Here is a 26,914-nt window from a genome sequence, read left to right as displayed (position 1 = left end):
GGCCCCTTTAATCTTTGGTTATACTTCCCTTTTGGGTGTTTAAGGACATACAATTGGACCAGATAAACTGATTTGTTTTTACTCTTGAGGTCGTTTGAGGATCTGTTCCTCAGGGGTCCCATGGGCTTGGGAGGAGCCCCTGGCTCCTTCCATCTATGTGAAGATAAGTCAAAGGTCCTAGCAGGAACTTTTGAGTGATTCCAAAAGGCAGAGCTAGGAAACCCGGGGTCAGGCTCAGATTGGTGTGAGGAAAGCCTGTGGACAAGAGGCTTATTAGCCCTGGACTGTGTGAGGGTAATCACAGAGACCACAGCAAGAAGCACTGCACTCAAAAGCTATCTTCCTCTGGCAGTGTGGTGCATGATAAAGACATCAAGGTAGACCTGGCTGTAGAGGCTTCTACTTCTGGCACAAGCCAGTGCCCCCTGAATAAGGTGCTGTCTTGTCTCCTGCTGAGTGTAAGCCTTATACTCTTGAACAGCATGGAGACTGGCATCAGTGCTTGGAGGAGATGAGTATGGATGCTTCCAGAGGAGATCTGTATGTTCTCCTGTATATGACTCCCAGTAGGTAGCTAGAATTCCAGCTTTCTCCTTGACCCTGACATCATCTTCTCTCATCCTCATAGGCTGGGCCTGGATGGCATGAAAATGCAGGTAAGGGCTAAGGCTGCAGGCTTTCTTTGCAGCCACCTGTACTCTTCCTCTTCCTTTTTTTTTTTTTTTTTTTTTTTTTTTGAGACAGACTCTCCCTGTAACCCCAGCTTCCCTGAAACTTGCTATGTAGACCAGGCTGGCCTTGATCTCACAGAGATCTGCCTGCCTCTGCCTCTTGAGTGCTGGAACCAAAGGAATACAACCCCCAAACCTCTGGTGATAATCCTGTGGAAGCAGTGGTCTTCCTTGGCAACTTGGATGCAAACTGGGTTAGGGCTTTTGGGAGATGAACCTAAGGAATGAGTAGGCATGGTGGTACCTAGACTGGGGAGGGCCTGAGGCTCTTCTTAGAAGAGTCTACCCATTTTTTATCCTTTTAGATTCATTAAGATTTAAAAGTGACAGGCATAATGGCACATGCCTGTAAACCCCAGCACTGGATTGGTTGAGGTAGGAGAATTGTGAGTTTGAGGCCAGCCTGTGCCACATGGCAAGACCTTGTCTCAGAATAAAAAAAGAAAGAAAAGGTGACTTCCCCAATAAAATTCTGGCAGTACATGAGTAGAGGCTGAGTCACCCTCTATGTCTGTGGGTCTGTGGGACCATTGGTACCTCCTGGGGTACTTTGTTCTCTGTGGTTGGGTATGTTCTTATGTGTCCATTTGTAGCCTTTGATCAGGGTGGGCTAAACCACAACAGATCCAGACTTGGCTCAGACTCTGCAGAAGACCTCATCCTGTTGCTGTGATGGGAAAGTAGCACTGACTGGTATGGGCCTCTCCTTTGTGAGGCCACCTGGAGGCTCCTGGCAGGTCACAAGGACCTGTGTCCTCAGCTCCTAGGAAAACACTGGGTGTTGTGCCTCTACAGTCACTAGTACAGGAGGAGCCCTCCAGGTCAGACGGGTGTGGCCATAGCTGGAAATTATATGAGGAGTTCCTTTCTGTAATGTATAGTGGTAAAGGTGGTGGTGGGCAGATATATGTGGGTGCTCAAGGAAGGAGGCAGTGGTTTGCTGGAGACAGCACCTAGTGTGTGGTCAGCAACTTTCAAGGTCCTTCCAGGGCTCTGGCTGATGGGTGGACAATGGATATGCTCCTTTTTTGGAGATGTTTAGCTGGGATCTTTCGGGTCCCTAGGATCTGTGAGAGAGCTGATAGTATGTAATTTCCCTATAAGGTTGGGGGCCTAGGGTTTTTGTCAGATGTTTTAGAGGTCCCTGAACAAAACTCACTGGTGGATTTGACCACCCACTTCCTGCACTGAGACTGTTGTCCAGAGAACCAGGTTTCTAGGGTAGGATTTGAGGTGGGCCTTCTTCAGCCCATTAAGGCCCTAGTAATGTGTCAACTGAGTCCCTGCTACCTCAGGCATACTTGGAAATGGAGGCAGGGTGTTGTTTCTTGTTGCTCCGTGATAGTTCGCTGCTGTTACGAGGTGGAAGAGCCCTCAAGGGATCATACAGTCCTGGAAATATCCCGAGAGAGTTGTCATTCTGCTGAGGCCTGTGAAGGCAGGTGGGGCTCTGTTAACCACTTCTGCCTGCGCGACAGCATTCTTTCAGACCTTGTTAGCTACAAAGGTGCACAGGGGTCAGAATCTGGGATGGTATACTGTCTGGCCAAGTCTCTTTATATCCTTGCATCCTGGGAGGCAGTGGATTGGATTGCTATATATAATATCTGAATGAGATGTTTGTTATAGGGCACCAATGGATCACAGATCTGGGACACCTCATTTGCCATCCAAGCACTGTTGGAGGTATGTGGCTCTGTTTCTCCATGCAACCCCTACCTGACCTTTCTGTATGCATGGGCCACACATACATCCCGAGAGACATGGTACTGCTTACTACTGTCCTTTAAGGTTATCCTGGGGGCCATTAGCCTGGTCCCCAAACCCTTGATGATAATCCCGTGGAAGTGCTGGTCTTACCTTGGTAACTTGGATGTAAACCAAGTTAAGGCTTTGGGAAATGAGCTGAAGGAGTGAGTAGGCATGGTGGTACCTAAGCTGGGGAGGGCCTGAGGCTCTTCTTAGAACATTAGCTGCTACTTGTGCTAGAGAGAAATGAGAGTGTTTCTCTGAAGTGGGAATAAGAGTGGTGAAGTTTTGAGGATGTCTTTGGACAGCCCAAGGCCTACATCCAGTTGGTCAGTTTGCAAGAGTTGGGGCAAGATATTGGAGGACTGTCTCAACTGAGCTATCCCACTGTCTTATAGGCAGGTGCACATCACAGACCTGAGTTTTTATCCTGTCTGCAGAAGGCTCATGAATTCCTACGGCTTTCACAGGTGAGGCCTCTGCTCCTCCTTCTCTGCTTCCCCAAGCTGGCTTTCTTAGATTTTCTCTTCTCTTGCCACCTAGTTCCTTTGCACCCAGAAACCCCAGGGCAGCTTTGTCCGTGGGCTGCAGTGGCCAGTCACCAACTGGTGGTTTCTGTTCTTTGTGCTAGAACAACTATGTCCAGCGGTCCAAAGCCAGCCTGTGGCATAGTCAGGAGCTCTGTCCCTAAGCTCCACAGGCTGTTCACACCCTAGCATCTTTGAGATGTCTTAGACCAGTTGAATCACTTGACACCAGTGTAACCATCTTTCCTGACAGATCAGTGTCTCGCATTCCCACCTACCATGCCCACGTATAGCCCCCATCATGCACCACTCTCTTAGGCTGGCCTTGCACACCCTGCTGCAGATGCAGTGAATGCCTCCAGTCTTGGTCCCATTGGCATCCTCCTGCCTGGAGCCCTCATGCCCCCATCTCTCTTTGATTTCACTAGGATGCAGCTTCTTCAGGCTCCTCCAGGTGACTGATTCCCATGTCTGCTTAGGGCTGTTGGAAGTGAGTTAGCATTGCCTGTCTTCCACAGCAAGGCCTGCTTCTAGCTGTAGCCTGTGACATTCACTGAGTGATCAGGCCTTAGGAAACAGAATGAACCCCACTGCACACACAGGCCTGTTTGCTATCTTGTTGAGCTGATAGGTGCATCTCAGGAGTAGTGTGCCCATGATGCCAGGCAGGAGAGTGGTTTGTTCAGCTCTCTCTGGCTGATCCTATTATCTAGGCTGTAGGTTCCATTAGTCCCTTACTGTACTGACTATAACCAGCTTCCAGATGGCAACACAGGGCTGCAGGTGCCAACATATGTCTCTGCTTTTGCATGTGCTCCTTGCTACTATCCAGGTTCCAGACAACCTTCCTGACTATCAGAAGTATTACCGCCAGATGCGCAAGGTATGTATGGACAACCCACTCAAGCCCTAAGCTCAGCTGGTCTTTCCCTTTGAGGAGGGCTTTCTTTGTGGTTTTCAAGCTTCCTGCTCTGTAGACACCTCTTGTTGGGGGTTCCATGTTGAGGTGAAGTGAAGACAGGGTATAAAGAATTCAGAGCCAGCATTAACCTGCTTACGCTGTAAGGGCCTGCTGTTGGTGCAGGTTGTTGAATAGATGTTGACATAGCCCCTCTCTTTTCGTAGTGGGTTGTAGGGTACCTGTGCTGCTATTTAGGTCCTGGACATTCTTCCTTTGGTGAGATCTTCAGACATTCAGGGTGGGGAAAAGGTCCTAGAGGAGGAGCCCCTGTGCCAAAGCTGAGATCCATTCAGATATACCCAACTTCTATACCCCTGTGCAGTGGATGGGCCTCTGCCCTGATCTCTACAGCTTTATAACAGAGGGACACTGTAGCTCTGGATGGTTATACTCTTTTCTCTGCAGGGTGGTTTCTCCTTTAGCACGCTGGACTGTGGTTGGATTGTTGCTGATTGCACAGCTGAGGCTTTGAAGTCTGTGCTGCTCTTGCAGAAGCAGTGTCCTTCTGTCACCGAGCACATCCCCCAAGAGCGGCTCTGTGATGCTGTGGCTGTGGTGAGTGTCCCACCCCAAGCGTACCTTCACTTCTATGATTCTGCTAAGGCCAGGCTATAGGAGCCCACCTTCAGACAGCATCAGAGTTTGGAAGTCTATGAACCCTGGGCTAGACCCTTGGTGCTTTGATTGGCTATGTGCACAGGGCTCTGTGCTGTAAGAGATGGTGCCTGGCCAGTAGCTGGAAGCTCCAGTGAATCTGTGTGGTCCCTGAGGCTTCTTTTGGCTTTGGCAGCTCAAGGCATTGCCCACATCTGTGCTGAGATTCCTGCAGGTCTCATTTGGAAGAGTTGGTGGTCTCTGCTGGATAGCCAAAGGGAGGTTGAGAACTTGTTTTCATTTTTGTGCAGAGTCCTTGTAGTGTATCTGGTTCTAGTGTATATTTTACCATGGAGATCTGCATTGGTCTAGCAGTGACAGTGACATATATGTGCATTAGAGTGTGACTCCAGATGTTGTGTAAAGCCCTGACTGCTGTGGCTACAGCAGCTGTATTGGGCACCCAAGGGCTCAACATGAAAACTGGCTTCACATCCCTTATTACTGTTCTATTGGTCATCAGCCTGTGGAACCTCTGGAAAGCTTCGCTATAACCTGTGTGCTTAGTTCTCAGGGTTTCCTCTCTTGTTTCAGTTGTTGAGCATGCAGAATTCCGATGGAGGGTTTGCCACCTATGAGACTAAGCGTGGAGGGCACTTGCTGGAGCTGCTGAATCCGTCAGAGGTCTTCGGTAAGTGTGTTGGCTAGCAGCATGGTCTATAGGTTAAGCCTTACATGTTGGCAGGTCCATGTAGAGCCATTCATGAGCCTCAGAGTGGTGGAGTTTGTATTGTTGATGAACAGCTGTAATTCAGTCTTAGACAATGGGAAACTTGGGTTGCGTTTGTACTCTTTTTGCCTTAGAATGGGCCAGCTCCTGCTTATTCACAGGACCTTGTGCTGTGTGGAGGCCTCTATATACCCTGAGTATGCTCCGTGAGTCCCAGCATCTGTAAGGGCTTGTGTCAAGGGCTGCTGGGCCATGGCTGCACATTGCCAGTAAGGTTCTGGTCTGTCAGGGCAGGTTCTTTCTGCACTGACTCTGGCACCTGCTGTACCCTTCCTTCTTAGTGTCTGATTAATTTTATTCCTTGACCGGTCAAACATGTTTTTAGGGGGTATAGTCCAGCTGACTCGTGTATGTCTTGGCACCATCCAGTCTCACCCTGTGTAGCATGTAGCATAGGTGTGCAGGCTTCAGTCTACCCATTGTGACCATGGATCCTGGCTTGGTCTCAGGTAGCATCTGAGTTCAGGTTCTGCACACTGTAACACTCTTGCTCACCGCATTCTGGTCTGAATTGTAGGGCCAGGGCTACCTAGGACTGAGACTTCTGTCCTTCTTTCCCTTTCTAGGAGATATCATGATTGACTACTCATACGTAGAGTGCACCTCAGCTGTGATGCAGGCGCTGAGGCATTTCCATGAACACTGCCCAGATCATAGGGCAGCTGAGATCAGGTAAGGAAGGTGAGACCCAGGATTTCTTGCCATGTAGCCACTGTCACTGAACAGGGCTACAACGTAGCTAATACAGGCTTTGGTTTCCGCAGCAGGGCAACTGGAGAGAGTGGCTAGAGTAAACATGGGAGCAGTTGCAATGGGTTATTTTTTGGTTTTTTTTTTTTTTTTTTTTTTTTGGTCTTTTTGAGACAAGGTCTCCCTGTAGCTCCAGCTGGCCTGGAACTCTTATGGTAGAGCAGGCTGGCCTCGAACTCACAGAGATCCGCCTGCCTCTGCCTCCCAAGTGCTGAGATTAAAGGCGTGCACAGCAAGCCCAGCTTCAATGAGTTATTTTTCATATTGGATATTCTTGAGCATGTTTTTTTTTAAGTGGGGAGAAGGGGAGGCCATGGAGGTGAGGTACGGGGCTGGCCGACCCCACCGGAGCCCAAGTGCACCTGTGCTGGGGTGGGGGCCGCCGCCCCACCTTGAACATGTTTTTAAATGGACAACATAAGTAGCTTCGCCATTGGTGTCCAAGTATATTGACAGGCAGCAAATGGTCAGAAAAGCTTGGAATTGTCATATGGGGACATGGCCATCACCTGATTTACATCCACCTCTCTCATCCCCCATGAAGAGATCACACTCCTGCCATCCTGCACTCTAAATCATGAGTTACTAATACTTACTTTGAACCTACCCGTGTAGAATCCCAGTGTAGACACATGCTGGCTGACCTCTTGTACTCTGGTACATGTGAGCTTGGGACTATTTTGATTTAGAGGAACTACTAACACAATACTCCATTTTTCCCTCTGATTCTTTTTTTTTTTTTTTTTTTCAACGTGTATGTGTGTTTTGCCTGCATGTGTGTTAAGTGTACCACATGCTTGATATGTATACAGAGGTCAGAAGAGGGCATCAGAGCTCCTGGAACTGAAGTTATAGATGGTTTTTAGCTGCCATGTGGGTGAACCTGGGTCCTCTGCAAGAACAGCCAGTGCTCTTTACCAGTGAGCCATCTCTCCAGCCCCTTCCTCTGCTTCTTACATTCTTTTGGTGTCCCTGCTTTTGTGATGTTACTTGAGTCTTGGGCAGGTTGGTATAGATGTTTATTTTTCTCCATCTATGATTGAGTATTGGGCCAGTGTGTCATAGCAACAGTTACTTTGTCTCAGGATTTTGACTGGTTATGAGTCTTTATGATATACCTCCCATTATAAAAGCTTCCTTCCAGCTGGGCATGGTGGTAGACACCCCTAATTACAATACTTGGGAGGCAGAGGCAGGTGGATAGCTGTGATTGAGGCCAACCTGGTTTACATAACAGGCCAGCTGGGGCTACAGGGAGATCCTGTCTTCCAAAACAAAACCAAAAACCCCAAAAAGCTTCCTCTCATGACTGACTAAGGCTGACAGCAGTAGTAATGTATTGGAATAAACTCAAATGTTTAGAAGGCATTTTGGTAGGCATATCACACCTATTTATAAAAGAATAGCAATAGGGGCTGGAGAGATGGCTCAGTGGTTAAGAGCGCTGACTGCTCTTGCAGAGGACCCGGGTTCAATTCCCAGCACCCACATGGCAGCTATGAACCATCCTTAACTCCAGTTCCAGGGGAATCCGAAGCCCTCTTCTGACCTCCGCAGTAATGCACGACATGGGTGCACTCACATACATGCAGGCAATACACTCATACACATAAATAAAAATAATAAAATATTTAAAAATAAATAAAAGAATAGCAATAGCCTCCCCATTGGGGCCTATGGTTTCCCCAGCCATGGGCTTTTTGCCTTGGCTTACAGTACCAAATGTGAGTTTCTTCCTTGGAGTGGGCCTGAAATCCAATCAGAAAGCATTTGATTGCATCCATTGCAGTTGTGTCACTATTTGTAGCAGTAGGACCATCTTGGCCAATATGCTTGTATTGTAGCAAGCAGGGTCCATAGCTGAGCAGGACTTTTGGTGATCACTCTCCCCCAATAGCTTGCAGGCTATCTTCTAGTATTAACAAAAGCCAGCTAGCAGGGAAAGAGTTTCCTTCCAGTTTAGTCTCAGCCCGATTTCTTCATATCGTTCAGCCAAAGCCTGTGGTGTCTTTAGTAGTAGAGACTTAACATCAAGTTTTGGTATGCAACCAATAGTAGTAGCAGTAGCCTTATGGTTTGTGGGGCCTCAGGCTTCCCTGGGCAACAACTAGCACTGAAAAAAAATTTGGTCGTTTTTGAGACAGGGTCTCCCAGTAGCCCCAGCTGTCCTGGAACTTAATACTGTGTAGAGCAGGCTGGGCCCAAACTGACAGAGATCCACCTGCCTCTGCCTCTCAAGTGCTGGGATTAAAGGCGTGCACCACCATGCCTGGCTTGCATTGAGATTTTCATTCAGCAACCTAATAGCTTCTGGAATGCCCGGTCCCATTTACGTGGGGTATTTTGTTTAAATTCCTTAACTCTAAAGCTGGGTGTGGTGGCGCACTCCTTTAATCCCAGCACTTGGGAGGCAGAGGCAGGTGGATCTCTGTGAGTTCGAGGCCAGCCTGGTCAACATAGTGAGTTCCAGGCCTTATTTTGATATATCACAGTGAAAGATTTATCGTCCTCTTTTTTTTTTTTTTTTTTTTTTTTTTTTTAAAAAAAAAAAAAAAAAAAAAAAAAATTCCTTTACTCTGTCTTTACAGTTTTTTTGTTTTGTTTTGTTTCTTTTTATTTTAATGTGTTTTCAAATCTCTAAGACACTAAAGTGTTAGCATTATATAAGGAGATTTTTTTTTTATAGTGGATAGGCAGGATCTCAGAAGGCCCACCATTATTCATTTTAAGTAAATGTCAGTTGGTTTAGATGGCTAAGAGGCTACTAAAAAAAAATGTCGGTAAGGTCCAATACAGCACAAAAATATCTCACTGTATCAATAGTTTTGTCAAGAAAGCATTGAGGATAGCAGCATGGTTGGGAGACATTATTCCCTTTAGTTGTCCATAATCTACTGTCATCTTCCATGAACCGTCTAGCCGCCTCAGCCTGGAGTACTGTTGTTGCTATGGGGCAGCTGTGCATCTCTTCATCCTTGATAGTCTCTGTAGGGCTGACTTGCATGGCTTAGCCTGGCTGAGGCCCAAGAGCTTCATTCAAGACTGCTCTTGGAGTTGGATCCCCAGTTCTGACAGACTCTGGACCAGTACTCTGTTCCTTTTCTGTCAGCCATACTTGGCTGCTGAAAGGGCTCTAGGCTATGCTAGCAATGTCTACCCCTACTATACTTCCTTTCAGGGCAGAAATGTATAGTGTATGTTCTGGGAGAATAATTCTCCACCCCTAGGATAAGCTTTTTGTATGTGTGCTTGTATTGGTGTACACATTTGTGGTAGTGTATGTGTGCATAATGTGTGTGGAGGTCCAAGGACAATCTTTAGTGTCAGTTCTCGGGTGCCTTCACCTTTTGTTTAAGACAGGGTCTGTCACTGGTTTGGAACTTCAGCGTGTATGTTAGGCTGGCTAGTCAGTGAACTTCCAGAGGTCCTTGTCCCCACTTCCACCTCACATTACTGGGATTATAAACGTCACCGAGTCCGGCTTTTTACATAGGTTCTAGGGGTGTAAACTCAGGTTTTCTTGCCTTTAGGCAAGTACTTTACTAACTGAACAGTCTCTCCAGCCAAAGCGTAATCTTTTTTTAAATTTTGTATTGTTTATCATTTACGTCTTGTCTGAGCTAGCATTCAGGCTTTAAAGTATTCCAGAAGTATAGCATTTTTATGTTGTTTTGTGTGTGTGCACATGTTCGTGTGTGTGTTTGTGTGTGTGTGTCTAGGGCAGAGGTCAGTGTGGTGTATCTTCCTCAATTGCTGTCCACATTACTTTTTGAGATATGGTCTCTCACTGAACCTGGATGGAGTTCAGAGATTCAGCTAGACTGACCAGATAGCCTCCTGTTTCCACTCTCCCATCACTGGGATTACAGGCATGCACTATCACATGCCTTTTTTATGTGGATACTGGGCATTGAACTCACATCCTTATGCTTACAAAGCAAGTGCTTTATTGACTGAGCCATTTCCCCAGATCCCTAGCTTTTTTTTCCCTAGAAATTCTGGCTTGACACAAATCTTGTCATATTTGCCTTTGAGTGACTTGGACTGATCCCTTTGTCAGCTTTGCTTTTGTTGAGCCCCTCTTGTTTATTTTATAAACCTGATTTAGATGTAGATTAAATTCATTTAGATTAGATCTGCCAGAGCTTTTCCTACCTCACAAAGATTATATACTGTCATGGGCCTCAGTAAAGCCATTTAAGTCTCACATTAGTCCCAAGGGTCCCTGCTGAATCAACCTCTCTTTTTAGTTCTCTTGTGAACACAGTTCTATTAGGCCTGGTGAGTTGGGTATCAAACATCACTTCTCTCATGCTTATGTCCTTCAGTAATTTCTGTCCCTCCTCTATTACCTTTTAGTCCCTGATATTTATGGGGATCTCAGCTGATGATAACCAAGTGTGCCTAATGGTTCATATAAGCTAGTCTGTCAGGCTTTATTCTCACACTGTGTAGTCTGTCTCAAGCAAGGATGGATAGCTATTTATTTTTTTGTTTTTAGAGCATTCAGACTGATTCCATTTACCTCCATGAAACAGCAAGCCAATACCTCCATCTTACCCTCCAAAGCTAAATCAAAGGCTTATGTAGAGGATGGTGTCCACATGTCTTTCTTGTAATTTCTTTCTTACATGGGCATGTTCCTTCTGGGTACACACCTAGGTTCAGTTGTATGTCTTATTGCTTACAGTAAAGGCCATTTAATAGTCGCCATAGCCTGCTTATGATTCTGTCCTATGTGTGTTCAAAAAAAAAAGGGGGATTGTAATGTATTCTCTGATTTGTTACCGTTTGGGGGGCCTCCTCATATTTTTGTGGACACAAGCTACTCAATACCAAGTAAAGAAAATGGCTACCCTGAGACTCTCCTCAAGGATGATCCATTCTCACATGGCTTGGTTTTTGGTTTCATGTCCTATTTCCCATTGTAGGGAGCATGTTATTATAGGAAGGAAGCATACCCTCCCATATCACATGGGGGAAGATAACCACAGTTGCCCCTTTCGATGTTCCATTCTCATATGGATCAGACTTCATTGTATGTCTCAGTATCCATTGCAGGGACCATGTAACCTATTCCTTCCCAAATATTCTTTGATGCTGTTGGTCCCTGTTTAGGTGCCAGTTGTGTTGTGTAACTTTTCCTAGGCAGATATGAACAAATGTTTGTTTACCACTGATGACATACCAAAGAAATGCCATCTAAGTCTAGTTTAGTGACCCAATAAGTTTATGTATATAGTACTATTCGTGGGGAGATGTGAACAAATGTCTGCTCACCCCAGATAGGGAAGCAACAACACACCAAAATAAGGATACTACTAATGTCCAACTTGGTGATCCAGTGAGTTTTATTAGGATTACTTACAGGAGTATAGAACTGACTCAAAGACCATTGCATCTCCAGAAGCCCACCCCAACATACTGCCCAGCCTGTAGGCAGCTCAACAGGTTGGAGAGTATCCTTTCCAGGTACCTCAGTTGGTCCATGCCTCTTCCAGGCAGCTTGACTTCTCTGAGTGTCTCCCAGTAGTCTTATGACAGAGGGGCCTAGCAAACCTGATCAATTTCAGGGACTTCCTGAAGCTATTCAGTTGTTTACTTCCTGAACTTAATGATCTCTGCAGGAGGCAATGTTTCACCTACTCTCAAAACATCAGAGGAAACCACTACTCACCACTTACAGTTCCACATATAGGAGCTTATTCTAATGTTTTATGGACTTTTGGATTTTCTTTGTAGGCAGTCATATTAACTTGCAAGTGGCATGTTTTTATGCTTAGTCCTTAGTCCTGTTGCAGGAAAGATCAGGCAGGTGTCGTGTACAGAAAGCAGGTATTTTATCTAGGCTGCAGTTTGGCCCAGAGAGACTCTTGTCTCAAAGTTCTGGGCCCTCAAAGGGAAGTAGCACATATCTTTTATACCTTAGGCAGTGAATTACAATGAGAAGGAAGCTTATGTATAGTCTCAAAATTAAGCAAATTATTTTAAATTTAGAAAGAAAACAAATTTTAAAAAAGTCTTCTGTCTGAAAATCATTGCAGAAGTCTCCATCTGAGACAAACAGAATTGAGGAAGTTTCATCAGAACACAAGGCAGGTGGGTCTAGCTACCTGTTATCACTCCAACCATAAACTTGTCAGCTGAAATTTGCTGACAGAGACAAAGGGAGAAAACAAGGATTAAAATTCTTATTTTCCAAATGTGGGGCACCTATTCTTCTATAAATAAACTCCTACCCTATACTTTGCTAAAAAAATAATAAAATATTTTTTTAAAAAGAGGAAAAAACCTCATTTTCCTTAAATAGTCCATTTAGCTATATAAGGCCTGTAGTTTTGCCTTTCTTGTTTGACTGCCTGACTGAGAGAGACCTCAAGCATTCAGCTTAGAAGTAGTAGTGATTCCATTGTTAGCATGTGTTTTTTTTTTAAATTTTATTTATTATTTTTATGTGTAGGAGTGTATTGCCTCCATGTCTATGAGTGCACTCATGTTGTGCAGTGCCGCGGAGGTCAGAAGAGGGCTTCAGATTCCCCTGGAACTGGAGTTAAGGACGGTTCGTAGCTGCCATGTGGGTGCTGGGAATCGAAACCAGGTCCTCTGCAAGAGCAGGCAGTGCTCCTAACCACTGAGCCATCTCTCTAGCCCCCCATTGTTAACATGTTTTAAAAGGTAAAACTTTCACTGTTTCTTTATTAAGGAATGTTACTTTGGGCCAGGCATGGTGGTACTTGTTTTTAATCTCAGAGTTTAAGAGGCAGAGCAGGTGAATCTCTGTGAGATCGAGGCCAGCCTGGTCTATGTAGCAAGTTCTAGGCCAGCTACGGCTACAGGGAGACCCTGTTTCAAAAAAAGAATGCTACTTGGTGGAGGTTTGGGGTGGTTATCGCTTTTTAGGTTATTGAAATTGTTTTCTCTTCCTAATCTGCAAAGGTATTTCTTCCTTAGTTTATAAATGATTATTTTTCTGCCTTTATTGAGTTAGTTATGTATCTATTTCTTTTAGAAGACTGTTTAAAACATAAAGGAAGCTTGTTAAAATTTTTTCTTTTTCTTTTCCTTTTTTGTTTGACACATAGTTAATGTGTCTTAGACTGGCCTTGAACTCTTGGTCCTCCTCCCTCTACCTCCCAAATACTGGGGTTATAGGCTTGCACCATCACACCTGACCTTGTTTATTTGTTTTTTTGAGATGGTCTTGCTATGTAACCCGAACTGGCCTTGAACTTGAGACTCCTTCTGCCTCTGTCTAAATAAAAGTGCTGGGATTATAGGCATGTTTCACCTCATAAGGCTTTATTAAGATATTTTTTTCATATGAAACCTATTTTGCAATCCTAAGTTAGTATTGGACCCATCTCTATTGTATTCAGTTCACAAGAGCCTAAAACCTACTTGTCAAGTCACACCCATTTCTTGCAATGAACTAGAATTTGCTTCTAATATTGTTTTGTAGAATTTGCTTCTGAGATTCCTAAGTATTTTTCTTCTGGTATGTTTACTTTTAAAACTATTTTAGTTTTTATTTTATGTGTATGAGTGTATTGCCCGCATGTATTATGTAAGTGTACCCCATGTCATGTAATGCCCTCAGAGGTCAGAAGAGGGCATCAGATCCCCTGGAACTGGAGTTACGGATGGTTTTTAGCTGCCATGTGGGTGCTGGGAATTGAACCTGGGTCCGCTGCAAAAGCAGCCAGTGCTCTTAACTGCTGAGCTATCTCACCAACCCCTTTAAAATAAATTTTTTAAAATTGTACTTATTTTTGTGTGTATATGTATGTGGATACACACATGACATGGTGTGTGTGTAGATCAGAGGACAGTTTATGGGAGCCAGTTCTCTCCTTCCACCATGTGCATTCCAGGGACTGAACTCAGAACTCAAGTTGTGAGGATTGACTGTAAGCTTTGCTTGCTGAACTATCTCACTTTTTTTTTTCTTTTTTATCTTTTTGAGACGGGGGTCTCCTTATAGCCCCAGGTGGTCTGGAACTCACTATGTAGTCCAGGTTGATCCTGAGCTCACAGAGATCCACTTTTTTTTTTGACTCATAGTTTCAGGACTACTTAGACACTCTGTTTCTTGAGGCAGTTTTGATAAGTTTCTTAGTAACTTGTATGTCTTGTCTGAGTTTTCAAGTGTATTACACAAAGTTTTCAAGGTTTTATTTTCTTTTTTTACTGTATGAATTTGTCATTCTTTATTGCTCATATTTACTGAACTTTCACTTTTTATGTTGGTTACTTGTAGCTAAGTGACAGTACTGCTACACACTTTCTAGCAGTGTTTGATAGTGTACTTTTTTTTTTCCCGGTCTTTATGAGACAGGGTTTCTCTGTAGGTCCAACTGGCCTGGAACTCATTGTGTAGACAAGGCTGACCTTGAATTCACATGGATCCACCTGCCTCTGTCTCTTGAGGGCTGGGATTAAAGCTGTGTGCCACCATGCCATGACAGTATACATTTATTATTCAACATCTCCATGGGTTGGGATAGGCACTCTGCAGGGTGACTTGGGCATGGGAACCAGAGGCCAGGCCACTCTTGCAGTGTGCTAGTTGTTCTTCAGAAGTAGGTGGATAGTCTTGATCCTCTGAATCAGTAATTTTCTCTCTGGGTTTTTTTTGTTTTTGTTTTAACGTAATTCTTGTATATGATTTGCTCAGACCCAGGCCATTGATGTTATTATTGTCAGTGGCTTTGATCCTTTTTGGAGCTACTTCCAACATGGACCTCATTGCTGAAGTCTGTTCTCCTTTTTTGTTTCTCTTTTTTTTTTCTTTAAAAAAATCATTTTTCTTTATTTTTATTTTGCATGTATGAGTGTTTTGTCTGCATGTAAGTGCACCAAATGCATGCAATAACTGAGACAAAGAGGGTATTGGGATGGTTGTTAGCTACCATGTGGGTGCTAGGAACCAAACCTAGGTCTTCTGCAAGAGTAGCACATACTTTTAACCACTGAGTCATCGTTCCAACCCCAGATTTGATTCTTTATAAGCTATAAGATAGTCCCATGGCTTTTTTTTTTAATATTATTTTTTGTTTATAGATTTTTTTTGTGTGTATTTCATAAGAATATCCTAAACAATCTTATTCATCTTTATTAGATTGTTTATAAACAATCCCGCATCCCAAATGGCATCCTCCCATAGTCCTCCCAACTGGAACCTATATACTCTGTCATCCCTGTTACTGTCCACTGTGTTATCAGTGCCCCCAGCCGTTACCCGGTGCTAGTCCATCCGCTGAATCTAGTCAGCCTATCTAGAGTTCCTTGTTTTAGGAAGATCAGCTCGTCCTCATCTAGCAGCAATCAGTTGCTAACATTCCTTTAGATAAGATTGGGGCCTGCTGTTTATTTTCCCATTTCTATGCTGGCTTACTGTCTGGGAGTCTCTTGGGCCACTCTGGCCAACAACTCAAAGGAAGGTATCGCCTGTCTGGCCTTGTTTCTTGTTATGTAGCCTTTAGCTATATACATGGACTCTTAGAGAATTATACTGATCACTTTAATCTTTGGTTTTACTTTCCTTTTGGGTACTTAAGACCATACAGTTGGCCCAGATTAACCAATTTATTTTTACTCTTAAGGTTGTTTGAGGATCTGTTCCTCAGAGGTCACATGGGCTTCAGAGGAGTCCCTGGCTCCTTTCTTTTACCAGTTCCATCTATGTGAAAATAAGTCAAAGGTCCTGCTTGACCGTGGCTGGCTTCACTTGGAAGCAATCAGGAAATGTTTCCTCTATGTTGACCCTCCTCTTTTTAGACTGGACACTGGTTCAAGTCCATCTGGTGGGGTCTCCACGGCCTCCTTGATCAAGAGGACAGGTGACTCACAGGACATTTTGAGAGTTGCTCCATAGTCCTCTGGAACTTACTTGACCTTGGAGGGCAAGGAGCAAAAAACTGTCCTTTAAGTCCCTCTGACCAGATTAGTATAGGCCTCAAAGAATGGCTTTTAAACGTCCAAGAAGGTTAGTTCCACCAGTCTGGTACTTTTAATTACCATGTGCTGCGTAGATAAAACTTGGGCAAAAACCAGATGTTCTCTGATAAATCTTGTCTAGACATATATTATGTTCCTTGAGCTAGTTTTATGTATAATTTGCCAGTAGTTGTTGGACTAATATGGTTCCTTCTGTTTTTCTTTTTTTTTTAAACTAGCTAGGCATTATTTATCTTTCTCATTGTCTAACACTTCCACTGTGGTTTCCCCATTTCTCCCTTAATAATACCCTTCTACTATGGTCTCTCCTCTCTTGAGCTCCTTCTTTCCCTTTAACCCCAAGGTTCCTTGTATAACCCTCTCTCACCCCTCCCATTAAAATAACCCCATTTTTATCCATTTCTCCTTTATTAACATCTGTTTCCTACATTCTTCTCTTTTAGGTTCTTTCTTTTCCTTTACCTCCCTGGTTCCTTTTCATTATCCAGGTTTCTGCACTTATGTCTGGATACGTACTTACTTGTAAGGATTTGGGGCTAGGATCCACATATGAGGGAGAACATGTTTGTTTTTCTGAGTCTGTTACTTCACTTAGTAAAACAGTTTCTAGTTCCATCCATTTACCTGCAAATTTCATGATTTCATCTTTCTTTACTACTGAGTAGAACTCCATTGTATAAATTAACCACATTTTCATTATCCACTCCTCAGTTGAGGGACATTTAGGTTGTTTCCATCTATTAGCTATCGTGAAAAGAGCAGCAACAAACATGGATGTACAAGTGTCTCTGCAATAGGATGAGTTCTTTGGGTATATGCCAAGGAGTGGCATAATTGGGTCAAATGGTAGGTTCATTTGTAGTTTTTTAAGAGCTCTCCACACTGCTTTCCATAGGGATTGTACAAGTTTGCACTTCCACCAGCAATAGATGAGCGTTCCCCTTTCCCCACATCCTCTCCAATGTTTGGTATCATTTGTTCTCTTGATCTTAGCCAGTCTGACTGGGGTTTAAAATCTTAAAGTGGAACTTTTGGAACTTTGACAATCTGTTTTCCCCTCTGTGTCTTACAGCTGCTGCTTTTCTTTTCCTATTTGAACATTTATTTTGACCTATTTCTAGGGGAGACCATTCTCACTCTTCCAATACCATGATGTGGATAGAATTGGGGAAGGAATTGTGATTTTGCCTGCAGTGTTCATTGACTTAACTACTTGTGTTGCAGGGAGACCCTCAAGCAAGGCCTGGAGTTCTGCCGAAGGAAGCAGAGGGCTGATGGCTCCTGGGAGGGGTGAGCAAGCTCCTGAGCCCACCTGCTGAGGGATTGATGGCAGGTGGTAACATGTGCATGAGGTTTGGGTCTGACCTTGTAGCCATCTTCCTGGGAGGCTCAGTTGCTGCGACTTCCTGATGGATCATGTTCTTTGGCTGATATTTAACTTTTCCTTAAGCTGAGAGCTTGTGTTGTGGGGAGCAGTTGTGTTTTGTATTGGAAAAATTCTGTGGTCTAAGTTTGATTATCTTTCTCCCTGCTGTGTGTTATCAGTTCGTTTGTATCTGACTGGAGGAGGCAGTAGCTGAGCTAAGTAGACAGTACCACTTTAAGCATTGGCTGGGATATATGTGAGCACTTCTATTACAACCGAAGTCCCTGTCTCCCTACCTCCCTCTCTTCCTTCCTTCCCTTTTTTTCCCCACCTCTTCTCTGTCTCTTACTCAGTCTTTGGTTTTGGTGGGGTTCTTTTGGGTCTTTTTGAGACAGGGTCTCTCTCTAGCCACAACCAGCCTGAAACTCACTATGTAGACTAGGCTGGCCTCAATCTCATAGAAATCTGCCTGCCTCTGCCTCCTGAGTGCTGGGATTGAAGACCTGTATCACCACCCCAGCCAGTCTTTGGCTTTATGAGACAGGATCTTGCTTTGTATCCCAGGCAGGCCTTGAATTAGCAATCCTCCTGTCTTATAGTTAGTGCTGTAACTATAGGCATGTACCACAATGCCCACTCCAGTTCTGCCCACTGTGAGGTTGTCCCAGTACCTGGGCAGAGTACCCGTACTCTCACTTGGAAGGAAGACGAGGCTGACATTCTCCTCTGTCTCTCTCTAGCTCCTGGGGAGTTTGTTTTACCTATGGCACCTGGTTTGGCCTGGAAGCTTTTGCCTGCATGGGATATACCTACCAAGATGGGTGAGTGTAGCTGCCAAGGTGCTGGCAAATGAGGGCTTTGTTATGGTAATTGTCCTAGTTGGCTTTTCTGTTGTTGTGATGAAACAGCTCTGACCAAAAGCAACTTGGGGAGGAAAGGATTTATTTGGCTTACATCTCCAGGTCACAGTCCATCATTGAGGGAAGTCAGGGTAGGAATTCCAGAAGGAACTGAAACAGAACCATGGAGGAACACTGCTTACTGGGTTGTTTTCTGCCTCCTGCTCAGCTAGCTTTTCTTATACAGCCCAGGCTATCTCCTTAGGGATGGTGTCCCCCACAGTAAGCTTGAGCATTTCCATACCAGCCAAAACTGTCTCTCACAGGTGTGGCCATATTACTAGTCTGATGGAGAAAATTCTTCAATTCAGGTTCCTTCTTCCCAAGTGACTCTAGCTTGTGTTTAGTTTGCAATAAAACTAGACAATAATGCTCTGCCGTGGTGGGTTTTTGCTTTGATACTCAATTTTTAACATTTTTTAAAAGTTGGATAAGATCGTTATTCTATAAAATGTGACTTTCAAGGACATTTTCCTGGGTTCGTAAGCCTTGGCCTAGGGGTCACCTCATAGTCTTCCAAATCTCTGACCCTCATCCTGAGTCAGAGAGGACTAAGGTCTAGAAACTCAGGAAAAGAGATCTTGATTCATGCCGTTTCTGGCTGCCTCATCCAGTGCTTCTGGAATTCAGTGGGTTTGGTGGGCATGGATATTATTTTAGCCAAATGCCACCCAGTTATGCCACCATGTACCCAGTTACTCAGTCTGCACAGATAGACAAGGGTGTATGCAGCTGCAGAACATTTTCCTTTGTGCCCAGGAGCTCTGGGAGGCTTGTATACCCTGTCTCCACTTCACCTTTTCAGGCTTCTCCCTATGACACTAAGGTAGCCTGGAGGGCCTAGACCTTCCCAAGGAATGGTGTCTAAAGTCTCATGGTCTCCACAGGGCTGCTTGTACAGAAGTATTTCAGGCCTGCAACTTCCTGCTGTCCCAGCAGATGGAAGATGGAGGCTGGGGAGAAGACTTTGAGTCCTGTGAGCAACGGCGTTATGTGCAGAGTGCTAGGTCCCAGGTCCATAATACATGCTGGGCCCTGATGGGCTTAATGGCTGTCAGGTAAGGGCACTAGGATCCCATCCTTGGGCCATACATCCCAGGGATACTCAACTGTGAGCAGGTAGCCTAGACTGTGTACAGATGTGGGGAAGAGGTAAAGGAGCCATAGGGCTGAGCTTTTATTTGGCTGTCACTCTGGATTGGAGGCAGCTTCAGGAACCACATGTCCTATCCCTAGGCTGGCTGGCAGCCTGTCTGGCTGAGTGGGGCCCTGAAGAAAGACTTGCCTCTTACAGATAGACCACCCATCAGTGACATCACCTATTCATCCCCCATTTTGCACATGCTCTACTTCTGAGGGTTCTTGGGAAGATCACAGCAGGAGTCTCTGGTGCTCTGGTTGTTTAGATTTACCCATCATCAGTATGGGTGTCTGGGGTTTTTTGTTCTTCTGCTTGGCTCCATGATGGTAGGTGTTTATGCCACATGTTAGGTGTATTTAAGCCTGTCTTTTTCGTCCCTCAGGCATCCAGACATCACTGCTCAGGAAAGAGGAGTCAGGTGTCTGCTTGAGAAGCAGCTCCCCAATGGTGACTGGCCTCAGGTGTGTGAGGGGCTAAGGGGGTAGTAGTCCTAGCACTGACTTCCAGCTTACACATCAGTTTTCACACACCTTCCTGTGCCATTATTGTTCCTCATAGGGTGTTTTGGGAGTCTGGGATATGTACACTGTGCCAACCAGAGGCTTGTGCTGGTGACAGATCTAGTGTGTATTGCTGCATCGTAAAGTGTTGAACACATTTTGCTATTTGTGAAGGAAACTCTAGCTGGGGGAAGGACTGGAGGTTGAAGTGCCTACAGAATCTTGGCTTTACCATTATACTTGAAGTGTGTGGACCTTCACTGATAAGATGTGCAGATGAGTCTCTAAACCTGTTGCTGTGGTTATGGGGATTAGACACTTCTCCTTGGAAGAGCCCAGCAGGAGCTAGGGCTATGAGGGCTGGAGACCCAGGGGAAGGTTTGCTTCAAGCTATAGACTCTGAGTTGGGGCAGAGTTAAGCAGGATTGGTGCCTGCTTGTGCTTCCTTTGCTCTTGGTTCATCAACTCTCTCTAGGCAGACTTTCCCTGGAGCAAACCTCAGTAGTCAAGACCCTCATTCAGGGACAGGTTCCTTAGCTGCCTGCTGGGGTCTTTATGGTCATTTCTCTGTGTCTTTTCAGGAGAACAACTCCGGGGTCTTCAACAAAACCTGTGCCATCAGCTACACGAGCTATAGGAACATCTTTCCCATCTGGGCCCTGGGCCGCTTCTCTAACCTGTACCCTGAGAGGACCCTTGCTGGCCACCCTTGAAAGCATGCCTATCTGTGCTGCAGCTGGTGGGCATCAGTATCACACAGGTCTTGGTGAGACCTGAGAGTTTTGACTAGGTGGTGGAAGCCCCTTTATCCCTGCTCCAGCCTTTGTTCTCTATTTCTGTAGACATGAGGCTCGGGACAGGGTCAGGTTTGGTGGCTTTAGACATTTGTCATAGGTTTAGTTCTGAGACTAGCTTGGGTGAGGAAGGGAAATGAATCCTGGCATCTGAAGAGGCACAGTGCACTCTGCAACTCCTGAGTAGGTCTTTGAGGGAGTAAGGCTAGAGGGTTTTTATAACCAATAACTGTCCTAGCAAGGGGCGCAGTTGGCCACTTCACTTCCTGTCCTGTGCTATTGTGGAGTGGGCCCCGAACCAGACTTCTCATGCTGGACTGAGGGAGGTATGGCCCCTATGATGCTGGCATGTGAAGAGAACAGCTCATTGGGGAGGAAGATAGGGCCTTTGGTCATTGTGCCCTGAGCAATGGCTGCAGTCCCCAGAAACTCCCAGTCATGACCAGATCACTGTATGAAATAGAAGCTTTCCAGAAAGGAAATGCAGACTCATTTCACACTGAAAATGTCACTAAAAGTTGCTTAAGTGATCAGCTCCCTTAATAAACAGACATTTCATCCTGGAGCATCCTGAGGCTGTGTGGTAAGGAACCAGGTGTAACATCCAATTCTGTCCTTAGATTGTAAGCTCACACATAGTGCACTACATACATTTGTGGTATGCCAGCATCCTGGTCTCCAGACTTTGCAGTCATCCTGTTGAGACAGAAGCACACATGGGAAGCCAAGTATAGATAACAAGGGTAGAATAGTTGTCAGTTGTGGTTACTACTATGGGACACCACTGTAGCAGGGACAGCTGACCACATCCCACTCACGACTTAGACCCATTGAGCCAGCCAGGCAGTCATGGCACCCGTGGGACCTAGAAAAATGCCCAGGGCACCCAAAAGGCCATTTTTCAGCTCTCATGTCATCTGTGCTATGAGTTCAAGTGAGGGCAAAATTTCCAAGGTGATACTTCTTGGGGTAAACTGAATTCCTTCTGGCTTCAAACTTTGTGTGGTCTGGCCTGCATATAGGCAAAGCTCAGGATAGGAAATATGAGACTTCCTGAGGTTACATCCTCTCTTCTCAGCCATGGTGGTCAGAGCCCAGATAGATAACTTCTTGGTCTGCTGCTCCCTGGACTGGTGGCTGCCCCAGCCTCTTCCTGGCCCATCGTCTTTGACAAGCTCTAGAGAGCTACACCTGGTACCACTCTATTACTTTTCTGTTTTTATGATAAGACACCATGACCATAGCAACTTATAGAAGGAAGAGTTTGGCTTAAGGTTCCAGAGGGAGTCCATAATGGTGGGGGAGGCATGACAGTAGAGTTGTCCAAAGCAGAAAACTGAGCACTCACATTTTTAAGCAGGCACAGGAAACAGCAAGACTGGAAATTTGGTAAGGCTTAAGAACTAAAGCCTGTCCCCAGTGATGCGCTTCATCTAGCAAGGCTGCATCTCCTAAAACCTCTCAAAACAGCGCCACCAACTGGGGACAAATGTCCAAATACTTGGAGCCAATGGGAGACAAAACCACACTTCCTGATCCCTTTCTCCTTACCAGGACACTCTAGGGCTGCCTTTTGCCATTGCACAGGGTCCCTGAGGTTTTGTGCCATCTGCCTCCTGCCCAGCACCCTCCCTAGCCCCTGTCATGTGCTATCACCCCTGGGGCTCTTCTGTCTTAGACCATAACCTGTGCTATTCACTGCCCTGATCCCTCAGCCTCTGCCAGCAGCAGAACAGGTGGTGAATCACTAGATCTGCTTGCAGCAGCAGCAGCAGCAGTCCCTGGGAACACCTAGTCTGCCTGGACCAGTGTATGAAATACAGCCACAGATATAACCAGCTCCCTGAATAAACAGACATTTGAGCCAGGCATAGTGGTACACGCCTTGAATCCCAGCACTGTTGTGGCAGAGGCAGGTGAATTTCTTTGAGTTCCAGGCCAGCTGAGGCTACAGGGAATCCCTGTCTCCAAAAAGGATAAACAAAAAACACATTTGATCCCTGTAGGTGGAACCATGCTATTTGTTTTGTTTTATTCTGGGGACAAAGTTACGCTATAGAGGTTTTTTATTGTTTTTTGTTTGTTTTATTTTTGGATTCAGAGTCTTTCTGTAGCCATAGCTGGCCTGGAACTTGCTATGTAGACCAGGATAATGTCAATCTCAGAAGTGTGACATGCTTGTTTTATCATTTTGTCCTGGGGACCAATTATGCTACAGAGTTTTCAGCGTGAGGTACCATTCCTAGTTCAGTGATTGTCTCCAGGCTGTGCAGAGAGACAGGGACAAGCACTCACAAACAACCAGGTCTCTTAAGACCTCTGTCTGAAGAGAGTCCTTACAGATTCTTGAAATTAAATTGTTTTTGGTTGTTAGGGACAAATTTTCCTGTGGAGCCATATTAGGTCTTTGTTCACTAGGATGTAAACTTCAGATAATTTGAGGGATTCTTTAGTAGGAAATGCTTGACTTTTTTTCCCCCCCTTTTGAAACAATTTTACTCTAGCCCTGGATGACCTGGTACTCAGTATGTACTCCAGAGTGACCTCAAACTTAGACCTCGTGCCAGGATCACAGGCATGTGCTGCCATGCCCTCCTGAAATGCTGACTTTAGAAACTTACCTGTGACAGTATTTTTTCCCTTCTGAAATATAGCTCATTGCTATGTTAAGTTTCATTTAGACAGATGTTTTCTTTTTTATAAATCTGTGCCATAATCTGTTTTCTCATTCTCTAATTTTTCAGCAGTTGCTACTATATGGTCATATATATAATCAATCAGCTTGATTTATTTTCATCTCTACATCTGCGTTATAATTTTTTTTTTTTTTTTTGTCTTTTTGAGACAGGGTCTCCCTGTAGCCCCAGCTGTCCTGGAACTCGCTATGTAGACCAGGCTGGCCTTGAACTCACAGAGATCCACCTGCCTTTGCCTCCCAAGTGCTAGGATTAAAGGTGTGCGCTACCACACCCGGCACGTTATAAATTATTTATACTTCAATTTGTTTCAAAAAAGGAATTAAGGTTAGAACATATAGACAGAAATATGGGCATGGAATTTAGATGAGATGGAGGTCAACACATGTAATATGTGCCAAATATCTGGAAAGGAGGTGACCTAGGCAGCAGCTGAAGAGGAAACTTGCTATAGTTTAGGAATACGTTCTCACTGACTAAGGAAGGAGGCCATCCTCAGATTCCCTAAGGTTCTTCACAGTACCTCTCACCAAGACCAAAGACACATCTCTGGAGACTTGAGTGACTTTATCAGGCAACTTACACCAGTGCTTGACCTTTTTTCCTCAATAATGTGTGACTTTCCTGGCTGTCATTTTCCCTGGAGATTTCTGGTGTTGGCTTGAGACTTCTTTTTACTTTGGCAGATGGGACTATAGGGATAACTTCTTGTTTAATGAAACTGTGGTTTCCAGTTTTCCCTTGCGGGGGTAGTGATACCTAGAGGATGTCAGAGGTTCATGATCTGAGGAGGACAGCATGCTTTTGAGCAACCTTGGACATTTGTCCTACAACCAGGCCCCTTAAGACCCAGCAAGCCTGAGGTCTGCTCCAGTGTGTGTCCCTCTGATTCTTAGGGAGAAGCACAACAAGGTCCTTGACCCCTTAAAGAGAGGAGTGCAGGTGGTCAGAAGGCTTGGGGGAAGAAAACCTCAGTGACTTGTTAGATAACATTGAGTGTTCTAGAACACATGTATTTGGAATCCCAGACACAAGGAAGGAGAAGAAAAACATTTAAGACTTAGTTTTTAGCAGATCCCTTGTGAGATGGAGTAACCTGCAGTTGTGAGCCACCCCATGTGGGTGCTAGGAATCGAATTCAAGTCCTCTGCAAGAGCAGTATGCACTCTTAACCACTGAGCCATCTCTTTAGCCCCTAGAAAAACATTTAAATCATGTCCAAACATCTTCTAAATTTGATGAAATATGTAAGTCCATAGATCCATGAGGCTGGTGAATGTAGCAAAGTAAATAAATACACTAACAAACCAGTTTCAAGGCGCTTCATGAAATTGGTGACAGCCAATGATGAGCAAAGTCTCAAATCAAGCAGAAAAGACATGGATCTCAGGCATCTTCTAGTGCCATCCTTCCATGAGGAAGCTTGGACACCATATTCAAGTGAGCAAAGAAAGGTTCAGCTGCAAGGTAATACATTGAAAGGAGGAGAAAAGCGGTCAACTGAAAAATTTCATTTTTAGAGGAAACAAAAAAGAAGGCAAAACAGACTTTATCAACGAATATTGAAAGAGCTCTTCAGTGGGTTCCCTTACAGAAATGTTCAGTCATGTTGAAGGGAAAGATACAAAGTGGAGACATCCTCACCAACAAGTAAAGAATACCAAAAATGCCTGGTATTGTGGCAAGTATAAGAGGCTTTACTGAAAAAAAGAATCTTAAAAACATAACTGACTTTTAAAAACAATGTTTTTTTTTTAGATGTATGAACACATAAAAAGATGTGTCGGCTATAAGAAAAGGAATGGAGGGATAATTGGAAGCAAGTATGTAGTGTGAGTGAAGCATCACATGACAAATTGGTGTATTATTTAAAAGTAGACCATGATGAGTAAACGATGGCTAATGTAAACCCTACAGTGAACCCTTTAAAAAAGTAAAGAGGGATAGCCAATAGATGAATAAAAGAAGTAAAATCCAAGAGCGGGTGGGGAAAGAACAGACAAGGGAAATAAAAAGCCAGTGACGAGATAGATTTAAAGCCAACCATTTAATTTTCCCCCCTCTATAGTAGCAGGTTTTGCTTTGTGTTTATTTTTGCACATGCATTTTCACTTTACGTTTGACTGTAGTGCGTAACATGATTCCAAGTTAAGACTGTGGCCCGTTGGGCACTGAGCTTCTGACTGGTGAAGAGCAGTCCAATTGATGATTTTGAGATAAGGTTTCATTGTGTATTCCATGCTGCCATTGAATTTACATTCTGCCTCATCATGGTGAGTGCTAAGAAGCATGGGCTACCATGCTCAGTTGAATAAAGTTCCAAGTGCTCCAACTAAAAGCCAACATCGTCACATTGGCTAGAAAAGCACAGCCCATGTATATGTTGCTCCTAAGAAAACTTATAAAGACAAGATGTAAAAGTTAGTAAAGTGGTGAATACCTTTAAAAGATCCTGGCACATAGGAGGTGGAGACAGGTGGATCTCTGTGAGTTTGAGGCCAGAGTTCTAGATCTGTCAGGATTACATAGTGAGACCCTGGCCAAAAAAAAAAAAAAAAAGAAAAAGTTTAAACTGGTAACTACTCAAGAGCTGAGTCGGGAAGATAATTTGAATGCAGCTTGGATGACAGCAGGATTGTCTCACAAAAACAAAATATGTTACTACCAAAGAAGGAATAATAGAAACAAGAGGGTTAGTTTATCAAGAACATAGTACCCTGAATAGTATACCTAATAACAGCTTCAAGATACATGAAGTAAAATCCTCACAACTGGAGTGAGAATTAGACAAGCACATCATAGTGAGGATTTCAATACTTGTCTCGGCAACTGATAAAAAACAAAATTCATAGTCAGGCATGGTGGTGTACGCCTTTAATCGCAGCAGTTGGGAGGCAGAGGCAGGCGGATCTCTGTGAATTCAAGGACAGCCTAGTCTACGTAGTGAGTTCCAGGACAGCTGGGGCTACAGGGAGACCCTGTCTCAAAAAGACCAAAAAAAAAAACCAAAACAATTCATGTCCCAGTTAGCTTTGACTGTCAACTAGACACAACCTAGAATTATGGGAAGAGAATCTCAGTAGAGGAATTTACTCGTTCAGATTGGCCTGTGGACAAGTCTGGATTGGGGGATTGTCTTGGTTGTTAATTGATGTAGGAAGGCCACTGTGGGTGGCACCATTCACTAAGTAGGTGGTCCTGAACTGTGTAAGAAAGCTAGCCAAGCATAAGCCTGCCAGCCAGCCAGCAATATCCTCCATTGTTCCTGTAGCACTTCTTTGGTTATGAAGTGAGTTCCTTGGTTGGAGGTAATGTTACATGGAACAGCAAGCCTGCCTTCAAGTTCCTGCCTTGACCTCTCTCAGTGATGGACCATATCCTAGAACTAAGCCATATAAACTCATTCCCAAGTTGCTTTTGGTCAGTGTTTTTTTTTTTATATATATATTTTATTATTTT

General features: G+C 44.5%; 1 protein-coding gene across 1 annotated transcript in view; it reads left to right on the top strand.

Moving 5' to 3' along the window:
- Lss (lanosterol synthase) overlaps positions 1–21,324 on the top strand; it is a 30,798-nt gene extending 9,474 nt beyond the window's left edge. Inside the window, exons 11-22 of the mRNA XM_008840463.3 lie at positions 629–656; positions 2,361–2,417; positions 2,879–2,950; positions 3,840–3,890; positions 4,374–4,523; positions 5,157–5,253; positions 5,919–6,024; positions 17,284–17,349; positions 18,166–18,246; positions 19,212–19,382; positions 19,848–19,926; positions 20,547–21,324. Coding sequence (XP_008838685.1) covers positions 629–656; positions 2,361–2,417; positions 2,879–2,950; positions 3,840–3,890; positions 4,374–4,523; positions 5,157–5,253; positions 5,919–6,024; positions 17,284–17,349; positions 18,166–18,246; positions 19,212–19,382; positions 19,848–19,926; positions 20,547–20,678 — 1,090 coding nt within the window. The 3' untranslated portion in view covers positions 20,679–21,324. The remainder of the gene's footprint in view (positions 1–628; positions 657–2,360; positions 2,418–2,878; positions 2,951–3,839; positions 3,891–4,373; positions 4,524–5,156; positions 5,254–5,918; positions 6,025–17,283; positions 17,350–18,165; positions 18,247–19,211; positions 19,383–19,847; positions 19,927–20,546) is intronic.
- The last annotated feature ends 5,590 nt before the right edge of the window (positions 21,325–26,914 follow it).

The sequence above is a fragment of the Nannospalax galili genome, unplaced genomic scaffold (assembly GCF_000622305.1).
Source record: "Nannospalax galili isolate Female #2095 unplaced genomic scaffold, S.galili_v1.0 scaffold619, whole genome shotgun sequence".
Taxonomy (NCBI): Eukaryota; Metazoa; Chordata; class Mammalia; order Rodentia; family Spalacidae; genus Nannospalax; species Nannospalax galili.
This window is presented reverse-complemented; position numbering and strand designations above follow the sequence as displayed.